The sequence below is a fragment of the Oxyura jamaicensis genome, chromosome 9 (genome assembly GCF_011077185.1).
Source record: "Oxyura jamaicensis isolate SHBP4307 breed ruddy duck chromosome 9, BPBGC_Ojam_1.0, whole genome shotgun sequence".
NCBI lineage: Eukaryota > Metazoa > Chordata > Aves > Anseriformes > Anatidae > Oxyura > Oxyura jamaicensis.
This window is the reverse complement of record NC_048901.1, coordinates 15,980,134-15,990,406: the sequence shown is the minus strand read 5'-3', so window position 1 is coordinate 15,990,406 and position 10,273 is coordinate 15,980,134. Positions and strand designations below refer to the sequence as shown.

General features: G+C 49.7%; 1 protein-coding gene and 2 non-coding genes across 4 annotated transcripts in view; all 3 read left to right on the top strand.

The window, feature by feature from the left end:
* NCL (nucleolin) overlaps positions 1-6,803 on the top strand; it is a 7,080-nt gene extending 277 nt beyond the window's left edge. The window contains exons 2-15 of one of the 2 annotated variants that reach the window (XM_035334644.1): positions 310-420; positions 1,204-1,486; positions 1,814-1,963; positions 2,267-2,449; positions 2,681-2,764; positions 2,999-3,134; positions 3,506-3,642; positions 3,954-4,080; positions 4,328-4,461; positions 4,552-4,687; positions 4,791-4,942; positions 5,406-5,532; positions 5,868-6,097; positions 6,314-6,803. In XM_035334644.1, the coding sequence (XP_035190535.1) occupies positions 310-420; positions 1,204-1,486; positions 1,814-1,963; positions 2,267-2,449; positions 2,681-2,764; positions 2,999-3,134; positions 3,506-3,642; positions 3,954-4,080; positions 4,328-4,461; positions 4,552-4,687; positions 4,791-4,942; positions 5,406-5,532; positions 5,868-6,097; positions 6,314-6,393 (2,070 nt within the window). In that variant the 3' untranslated portion in view covers positions 6,394-6,803. Of the gene's footprint in view, positions 1-309; positions 421-1,203; positions 1,487-1,813; positions 1,964-2,266; positions 2,450-2,680; positions 2,765-2,995; positions 3,135-3,505; positions 3,643-3,953; positions 4,081-4,327; positions 4,462-4,551; positions 4,688-4,790; positions 4,943-5,405; positions 5,533-5,867; positions 6,098-6,313 lie in introns of both variants that reach the window. The other variant, XM_035334643.1, reaches the window with a different exon arrangement.
* Positions 2,861-2,928, top strand: LOC118171849. Its single transcript, XR_004753430.1, has one exon. It is a non-coding gene; the product is annotated as a small nucleolar RNA SNORD82 (small nucleolar RNA).
* On the top strand, positions 5,063-5,139 carry LOC118171850. The gene has a single exon (XR_004753431.1). It is a non-coding gene; the product is annotated as a small nucleolar RNA SNORD20 (small nucleolar RNA).
* Positions 6,804-10,273: the final 3,470 nt, after the last annotated feature.

The window sequence follows — 10,273 nt, the reverse complement described above, 5'->3', positions numbered from 1 at the left end:
CCCGGAGCGGCCTTCCCGCCGCCGGCGGTTTCCAGGCCCCCCCCGCCCTCAGCGGGAAGATGGCGGCGAGGGGAGGGGCGCGCGCGGCGGGAGCGGTTTCAAGCCCCCCCCTTCTCCCCCCCCTTTTTTTTCCCTCCATGCTGGGAGGGGGCGCGCGGTTGGGGCGGGGGGGGGGCTGGGGAGGCGCGGCCACGTGGTGCGCGGGAGCACGTGCGGGCGCGCGCCCGGGAACGGCCACGTGTTGGCGGCGTGGGGAAGGAGAGGTGCCTGACGGCTCGGCCCGCCCCCCCCCATTTTTTCCCCCTCCAGACCCCCAAGAATCAGGTGAAGCAGAAGAAGATGGCTCCTCCGCCCCCCAAAAAGGTGGAGGAGAGCGAGGAGGAGGAGTCGTCCGACTTGGAGGAGAGCAGCGGAGAGGAGGTGAGGGGGTGGCTGCACGTGGTGCAGCGTCGGGGGATTTTCGGGGTGCACGTGTGAGGGCGAATCCACGTTGATAAGCAGTTAGTGTGCACGTTTGTTGTGGCTGGGGGGGGTGAACTGATCGTAAGGGGAAAACAATGGGGGAAAAACGTGCTTGACTGCTAAGTTGGTACTTACAGGCTTTAGAAGGTCTACTGAGATGTTAGAGCTGTTCTTTGTAGTGATGAGCATGGGGATGATTAGTTACTTGTGTAGGGCATCAGCATTAAGTGATTTATCTTGCACGTGTAGCATACAGTACCATAAACCTCAAGCTTTTGAGTGCTGCTAGAGAGACTCATTATTATTGTTCCAGGCTTTGCTCTTACAGATCTGGCCTGTCAAAAACATGAAAAGGCTGCTATTGAGCTTTATTAATTAAACAGAATTGAAAACCAAAGGAAACAAATTAAACAAGGATAGAAGGATATCAGAAGGATAAGATTTAAATTATAGTTGCTATGTATTTGTCTGCCATGTTGAAGCAGTAGCCACAAGGTGTAGAAGCAAGAATGGACAGAACAGGCAAAGAGAGGAGTGGCACTGAGAACATACCTTTTGACTAATTGGGTGTGCAGAGGTAGCAGCTACCTGCTCGCTGTAGCTCCTGTAGTGCCCTTTCATGAGTGTGGCTGCAAAGTTCTTGCATTCTGTCAAGGCATGATGCCCACGTGGGGTTGCATTTGTCACTCTGAAATCCCTTCAGGGGCAGCATGAGTCTTACACTCTATAAATTTCTTTCAGATGGTCCCTCAGAAGAAACAACAAAAAGCAGCAGTCACGCCAGCTAAGAAGGCTGCTACCCCTGCAAAGAAGGCTGCCACTCCTGCAAAAAAGGCAGTTACACCAGCCAAGAAGGCCGTGGCTACTCCAGCTAAAAAGGCTGTTGCTCCATCACCTAAAAAGGCTGCTGTCCTAGGCAAAGGAGCAAAAAATGGCAAGAATGCCAAGAAAGAAGAAAGTGAGGAAGAAGATGAAGATGAAGAGGATGAGGATGAAGAAGATGAGGATGAAGAGGATGATTCTGGTAAGTTACTTGTGGAATGTCCATCTTTAAAGTTGGCCGGGGTCATTAGCTAAACTCTGTTACTTTTGAAATGGACAGTTCAGCATGATTTAACACCCCAGAGAGGGGGTTTCATTGATACAAGGTAGCAAGGGAGGAAAGTTGAGTGTTGAGTGACTATTGGGAGAACTGTCTGTGCTGTGGCTGTATTCCATGAAGCCCCTGAAGTACCTTCTCATTTCCTGTTTGTTCTCTGCTGAACACTGCCAAAATCTAGTGAAACAAAGTACTTGACTGAGTTTGAAGGCTGAGTGCTGTGGATAAACACTTACTGTTCTGTTGTTGCAGAGGAGGAAGAGGAACCAGCAGTGCCTGTGAAGCCTGCAGCCAAAAAGCCCGCGGCAGTTGTACCAGCCAAGAAGCCTGCAGTTGTGCCAGCAAAGCAAGAATCTGAGGAAGAGGAAGACGACGACGATGATGACGATGAGGAAGATGAGGGTATGTGGTCCACAAAGGATTTAGGAAAACTTTGTCTCTTAGAAAATTTAGGAAATGTTAAACACTTCAAAAATGTTTTTTAAATGTTAAAAACACTTAATGTTAAACACTTAGAGGGAGCTTGGGCCGGGGGGAGAGGTTAACGTGATGGAGTATTAGTATAACTTTACAACTTCTTTCCTCAAAACCTATAAGCTTCAAGAGGTATGAAAAAAATGCTTAGTTCACCAATTTATTTTTTTTGTTACACTCAGAAGTGACGATCTTGAACACACCTGAAATCTCCTATGCAATTCATTTCAGAGTCTGAAGATGAGGCCATGGACACCACACCCGTTCCAGTGAAGAAAGCTACTCCAGCAAAGGCTGCGCCAGCGAAAGCCAAGGCAGAGTCTGAAGATGAGGAAGATGAGGAGGAGGAGGATGAAGATGAGGAGGACGAAGATGACGATGAGGAAGAAGATGAGGAAGAAAGTGAGGATGAAAGTGAGTTTAGATGTTAATGAGAATGTAGCTGTCCGTAATAAGAGAAAGAGTGTCTGAGTAAAAACTTCTGTCCCGTTATAGTCTCCAGGGCTGAAGAACAGTTGCTTGTAATGACAAGAGCAGGTTTCACATGTGAGCGGTGTAGATGTTAATGCTCCTGCATTTATCCAGCACAGAGGAAGCTGTCTTAGTCTTGTACATCATTTCAGTGTTCTCTGTTCTCTATCACAGAACCTGTCAAGGAAGCACCTGGAAAGAGGAAGAAAGAAATGGCCAATAAAAGTGCACCAGAGGCCAAGAAAAAGAAAACAGAAGGTTGGTGGCATGGGGTCATCAAACGATACTCGACTTAGCACTGGGCTGTTGGACAAGACATGTAATGGGACTGGGTGTTCAGTGTTCCTTTTTTCTAGCACAAATGATGATTATAAGGGACTTAATACTGAAGTATGATGTCACTTGAGCAGAAGCTGATGTGCTAATGCTGTCCATAGTTTAGTTTCCAGTTCTTTCAGTCAGCCTCATGCTCATTTGTCTTTTCACTTAAAGCTCCTGCCTCAGCTTTCTCACTCTTCGTGAAAAATCTGACCCCCACCAAGGACTACGAAGAACTGAAGACTGGCATCAAGGAGTTCTTTGGCAAGAAGAATCTTCAAGTTTCAGAAGTCAGAATTGGTTCTTCCAAGTAAGTTCCTCTGTAGAAATTTGCTGCTTCTTTCAGTTGGCAACAGCTCATTCAGATAGGTAAATGTGCGGATGCAGACTCCCTTCAAGGTGCTGGGATTACTGTTGATAGCATATGGAGGCTGGAAGAGGCACAGTACACATGCAGTGCTGATACGGGTATTACAGTTGCCAGGCTTGCAGCTGTTTCAGGCAGTATATATCCCTAGAAGGGGAGCTGCCACTTCAGCATAGAGCTGTTACCCACGCTGTTACAGTCACCTCTGTGCCTTAATTTTTACTGGTGTTTTAGCTTGACGTATTCCCTCTGGCTCTGTATGTGTTGTCTGCTATTAGAGATCAGCTTGAACAGTAAAGTTGCTTTTCTTTCAGACGATTTGGCTACGTAGACTTCTTATCTGCTGAGGATATGGATAAAGCTCTTCAACTGAACGGAAAGAAGCTGATGGGCTTGGAAATCAAACTGGAAAAAGCAAAAAGCAAAGAAAGTCTTAAAGAAAATAAAAAAGGTATGGCATGCAACTCTGAATACCTGTGCACATCAAAGAAAGGTTGTAATCCGTCCTTGGAGTAGACTTGTGGTATTACTGATGGCTGATGTGCTGCTCTTAAAGCAAATCTCCCTGGTTGGAGTTCTGTCATAACCAGGTTCTCAAACGTTGAAACGGATATGCAAGTTCTGACTGGTGCATCTGGAAATGGGATCTGAAGAAGTATCCCTCACAGGGGGGATGGGAAGGAAATGTGGTTCTGTCCTCAGCTTTAGGACCTGTGGATTTTGAGATGATAATGTGGAAGTAACTTTTTCCCCTCTTTGCAGAGAGAGATGCTAGAACACTGTTTGTGAAGAATCTGCCCTACCGCTTAACCGAAGAGGAAATGAAAAATGTGTTTGAAAATGCAGTAGAAGTCAGACTAGTTCTCAACAAGGAAGGGAGCAGCAAAGGGTACGTATCTAAGAGGATGCTGGATATTTTCTGTTTCTCAGACTCAATGTATTTTGAAAAGGTAGTCTGTCTTTTAACTACATTAAGGAATCTGCTGGATTAGATGTACTGAAATAATTTTCAGTGTTTTTTTACGCACTCTCTCATTCACGTAGTTGCCTCTCATTTCCCTCTCATTCACCTCCTGGAAGGGGGACATTACAAAAGCCTAAAGAACCTTGGTTCATGTTCTTTTTCTTTGCTTTAGGATGGCCTATGTTGAATTCAAAACAGAAGCTGAGGCAGACAAAGCTCTGGAGGAGAAGCAGGGCACAGAGATCGACGGTCGTGCCATGGTCATTGACTACACCGGTGAGAAGAGCCAACAAGAAAACCAGAAAGGTACATTCCCAGATCTGTAGGATGTGTAAAGAGGAAAAGGAGATTTCCCTCTCCAAACCTGTACTTAAAGCATTGTTTCCTTTGTAGGAGGAGGAGGAGAGAGGGAGTCAAAGACCCTGATTGTAAACAACCTCTCATATGCTGCCTCAGAAGAGACTCTCCAAGAACTGTTTAAAAAAGCCTCTTCCATCAAAATGCCACAGAACAACCAGGGCAGGCCTAAAGGGTATGTTTGACTTAAAACTGATTTCTCAGTTGTCGTTGGGAATGCCTTACTTGCACTGATGTCCTGTGCTCCCAGCCTGACTGAGACATTCCTCTCCAAACAGGTATGCGTTTGTAGAATTTACCACAGCTGAGGATGCCAAAGAGGCATTGAATTCCTGTAACAACACAGAAATCGAAGGCAGAGCAATCAGACTGGAATTCAGCTCACCAGCATGGCAGAAAGGGAACACGAATGCAAGAGGAGGATTTAATCGTAAGTATTCCATGTTTGATTATTTGATCTTGTGATAGGAGCGTGCAAATCATGCCAACTCTGGTCTGCTTTATAAAAAAGAAAAACCTGTGGTACAGAAGATTACTATTATGAGTGAGCTGGATATGATGACTGATTATCTGAAATGATGATGAAACTGTTTGTAAAGTTCTCTAGATAGTCAAGTGCTGATCCAGCAGTCTGTCCAGTCAGTATACATACTGATCAGACATTATCACTTATTACAGGGGCTGGGGGGTGAATTTGGCAGTACCAAGCAGGTCCACGTGGAGGCATAAGTAGTCATGAAAAAGCTTTCCAGGTCACCTTTAGGTTCCTTAGCTGTTCTGGGCTTCCTTTTGAAAACAAACCCCAGAACCACCAAATCCAGCTTGCATTACTGAGAGGTTGATGGTGGCTTTGCTGAGACCTGACGAGCTCTGAATGTATTGTCTTTCCACAGAACAAAGCAAAACATTGTTTGTCAGAGGCCTTTCTGAGGACACAACAGAGGAGACGCTAAGAGAATCATTTGAAGGCTCCATAAGTGCTAGAATAGTCACAGACAGAGACACTGGATCTTCTAAAGGGTATGTTAAGCATGAGCTGGGATTCAGATTCAATAATTAGCTACTAATTGCAAACATGAATGCATGCTCACTTCTCAATGAGCTCCTTCCTGCCAGCACCTCCATGGCAGCCTATGGATTCGCACGAGAAGGATATTAACAGTTCAGTACTGGCACGCTCGTAACGGGGCTCCTTCGTTTGCGATTCGCCACTACTGTTCTACAAGTAACACTCCTCATCACTGGTTGCAGAAATACACTTGTTTTCTAAGCCATTGCTATCACGTGTCTGCAGGGGGTGCTACAGTTTGTGAGTTCATGGAGTTTGACCATCTTTCTCTTAATCCACTACCTAGGTTTGGATTTGTGGACTTCAGCTCCCCAGAAGATGCCAAAGCAGCTAAAGAAGCCATGGAGGATGGAGAGATAGATGGAAACAAAGTGACCCTTGATTTTGCCAAGCCAAAGGGTGATTTTCAGCGCGGCGGCGGATTTGGCGGCGGTTTTGGCGGCAGAGGTGGTGGCAGAGGAGGCAGAGGAGGAAGAGGTGGATTTGGCGGCAGAGGTGGTGGCAGAGGATTTGGAGGTAAGGAGATGCAAATGCCCCTCTTCTAAGGGGCATAGTCAAAAGCTGAGCTCAAGCCATTCTTGGGATTATGGTGTGTGGTTGCACAGAGCATCTGCTGTGAATTTATTTTCTGTCCTGTGCCAAGAAGGGTTTGGAAGAGCAGTGGTATGTGTGCAGGGACACCTGTAACTCTGCTTCTTGACTTAATCTCGCTTCTTGACTTCATCTCTTCAGGTAGAGGAGGTGGCTTCCGAGGAGGCAGAGGAGGAGGTGGAGATCACAAGCCCCAAGGGAAGAAGATCAAGTTTGAATAAACTTCCCTTTTCCTTTCCCTTCCTCTGCTTTCTGAGACTATCTGAAAGGACTCCGGGGGTTTTTATTCTCCTTTTATCTCGGCGGAGCCTTCGGAGGACATTCCAAGGTGCAAAGGAGTACTGTGAGCCACTTGGAAGAAACAGTTTTCATTTCAAGGAAGAGAGAGCAAGCCCTTTTGACTGCTTGCCTATTCAAGTGAACTTTTTAAAAGAAGTGAGCGATAGATGTGGGAATTTACCCCTTGTCTGTGAGTTGTCTTGAATTTATAATGTTTTACCCATGTACAAAAATATTTTTTTTCCTATAAACTTCGGTAGCATTTTTGCTGTAAAAATGCAGAATGTTTTATCATTTGTGCTTCAGCACCCTGTCTTGGACAGATTAAAGGACCTAAACTGGTTCGTGTTAATTCTGCGCCACCTGAAGTAGGCTGGGAGAAAATCTGGCTTGAGCCTTTCATTTTAAGGTCGCTAACTTTTGCAGACAGCAGCTTGTGTCCAGCTTCTGGTTTAGGCTGCAGTGACAACCACCCCTGTACCCAGGTTAGCTTATACTTAGAGTACTTGCAGGAAGGCATAGGAGAGAGCGGCTCTGAGAAAGAAACCATGGTGTTCTTCTCCCCTTCCTTTTTAACTTACTCATTTAAAAAATCATTACTGACTGACGTGACCAGGAGCTTGGTATACTTTCTTTCAAAGAAAATTCTAACAGCAGCACTAGTCTTTCCTCCTCTCTGTCTCTCAGCATGAAGCAGTGTGGTGAAACGCAGAGCCAAAGTAAGTGCGATTGCTTAACAGCCCTGTGGGGTGAGGAGCTAGCCTCCCAGGGAAGGTAAAGAGGCCCAGGACTGGGCTGGGCTCCTGCAGCAGCTGGTGGGAGGCAAGGCTGCTCCTGAGTGACTGCAGCACGTGGGTGCAGAGAGCTGGGGGGCAGCTGCTGCTTTGGTCAGGCTGGGGCAGTGCTGGTCTCTGCAGTGTGGCTGTCACCACAGGGCTGTGCTGGACACAGGTAGGTGCTGGCTCAACTGTCACCTCGTGCAAGCTGTGCTGCCAGCCTCTGCCTCTCCCCAATAAATTGTTTGACCTGTGCCTCACCGTCTCTTTCCCAGCCAGGGGACAATGACCCTAAGCTAAGGGCTGTGATGTGACACCTGGCAGGTGCTGGCAGTGCTGGGAGCTGTGGTCAGTACTGTAGCTACCTGCCTCTGCCAGGCTCTTAGAACCTCTCAAATGCTGCTTCTACTTAATTCCTAAAACAAAGCCTGTGAGAAGGGTTTGCTACAGTGCATTACACGTTTGTGTCTGAAAAGCTAAGCACCATCTTCTCCACTAGTGTGTCATGGGAGCAGCGGGTATATGTAGAAAGAACCTGTCGCTAGCAGCTGGGCCAGCCCTGCAAAGCACATGAAAATAAACTTTTTTTTATATTCAACTAGGGCCAAGGCTCGCTTTTTGGCTTCGGTGCTCACCTTCCCCCGCTGCCATCAGCCATTTTAGAGGCGGGTCGCTGGCCCCGGCGGCAAATGGTCGGAGCGCGGCGGCGGGGCCGGGCTGCAGGGGGCAGCACCCGCCCGGCAGGAGGCTCCTGCCCGGGGCCGCGGCCGTCACCGCCCTGCCCTCACCCCCAGGCCTGACCTGCGCTCCGGAACCCTGCCACGGAGCCTCCCCACACCGCCACCCAACGTTTATCCCAGCCCTGCTGGGGCATTTTCTCCCCCCTTGGTTCCCCAGGGAGCCATGTTGCAGCCCTGGGTCGTGCTTGAAAGAGCAGAAGCACCCCTAAGCACGGCCGCTTGGCTTTTTGCCTTTTTCACACCTGGTGGAAGCCTGGGTGGAACAGGACGTGGAGCGTGGCCCACAGTGCAGCGTCCTGCATGGTCCCAGTCCCCTCAGGTCACCTCTCCACACACCGTCACTGGGCTGAGCAGCCAAGGTGGGTGCCAGCCCCAAAAACCCGGCCCCTGAACGTCCCTCGATCTCCTCCCATGGTTTTCCTCCTCTTCACCCCAGCCAAAGCCAAACCCGATGTGGGTTTGTCCCTGTGCACGTGGCTCGCTCTGCTCTGGGGTCCCCGTTTCACTGCCCTGTGATGCTCCTAAAGGCACTGAGCACAGGGGGAATGCGGCCTGGAGAGGGCGACAGGGACAGCGAGGTCGCGATGTCCTTCAGGGCGAGGATGAAAGGTTTGCCAGGAGGTGAGTGCCCAAACCTGCCCAGGCAGCTCTTCCCACAGGGCTGGAGGCGTGCAGCTCGCTGCAGCGTGCCAGGACGGCCTGAAGTTTAGCTGAGTTTGAAACGCAGCTGGAGGAGTGCTTGGAAGACAGAAAATATCCACAGGACCTCGTTAAACACCACAACGGGCTCTGCAACGAAGCCACGCCACAACTGCAGCCCCGTTTGCCAGTGGCCCACCACCAGGTTGAATTCCCAAGCAGCCAGCCTGTCCTGGGGGGGGGGTTAGCAATGACATGGGGCTTGGGTAGTTTTATTTCTTCTCCTTCTTCTTTTAACCTTTATTTAGAAACTAAAATATTCACCAAATCTACATGGTTTCTCTGTACAGGTCCCGCCAGGTGAAGAGCAACACTGAAAGATTTCGGCACGTGGCTCTCCAAATGCGCCGCTACGGAGAGCGAGCGCCGCTCCTGCCTAGGGGGCAAGCAGACAGCCCAAGGAACCATACCCGACATCAGTGACAGAGGTGCCATTTGGGGAAGCATTTCCGAACCCACGAGAGGATGGGAAACGACTGAGAGGATGCGAAATGACTGTGTGCTCGGTGCCCAGCGGGCACCAGCGATGCCCTCAGGCTCTGCCCCGCGTGTGCCCCGGGGCCGCGGCTCCGCTGGGCACGTCGTCAATCAAATGCCAGCCCTGCCACCAAACAGGGCAGCAGCCGGCTCTTTTTGGTTTTTCCTCTCCAAATTTGCAGCTCGTCGGAGCAGACGAGGGGCATTTGCAGAGGGGAAGTGGCGTGGCTTGGCGCGCGGGTGGCTCTTTTGGCTGCTGTGCGCCCCTTCTTGTTTGTTTTCTAACCTGGGGAACATACAGGCTTAGCGTGAATGAAACAGGCACGTTTCCAGAACACATTAAGGGGAAAAAAAAAAAAAAAAAAAAAAAAAAAAAAGGCACTGCACAGGGGGACCTTTGAGGTAGTAGAAATTTTTTCCTTTCAATGTCTGGCACCAGAGAGGGAGAGAGAGAGAGAGGAGAGAGAGCACACGTGTGCGTGTTTCGCTGCTCGTGTTCAGGGCCATGGCTGTGGCTGTGCACGTCCACCACGCACAGGGACAGTCAGCTGCACAAGCCCTGCACTCGGGGATGATGTCTGGTGTACAAATGCTGTGCCCCTGCCCCAGAAGGTGACACACTGGAGCCGACACACGCATGTGGCTTTGCACACGTGTGGCCTTGCACAGCCGGCAGTCGGTGGCTTGGAGAGCACCCAGGGGTGCGTGGCCATGTCGCTGCACAGGTTTCCCACCACAGAAGCTGGCTTGAGGCTCACCCCAACACCTCCAGCAGCCCTAAGACATGATGGGGAGCAGAAAAAGGGCCGTGTCGTATGGTGTCACCCCCTGTCACACTCCTGGGCCCCACCGTATAGAAATGCACACTCCGAGAGCTCGGAGGAGCAGACATGGTGCACAGCACCAGCCCTTCTTCAACCGGGACACCGCTCCAGGGAGGGAGTGATGCCCTCCAGCACCCATCTGGGGCTGACCAGGTGCCTCTGCTGCTTCCCTGGCCGTGGACAAGGACAGCCCACCCCAGCTCTTTGCCTTCCTGCCAGGAAGATCAAATCCCCGAGGAATTTTGGCTGGGTGTGTTTGAGCACGACGCGTGCACAGCCAGGGCTGGGACCAGGAAAAAAAGTCCT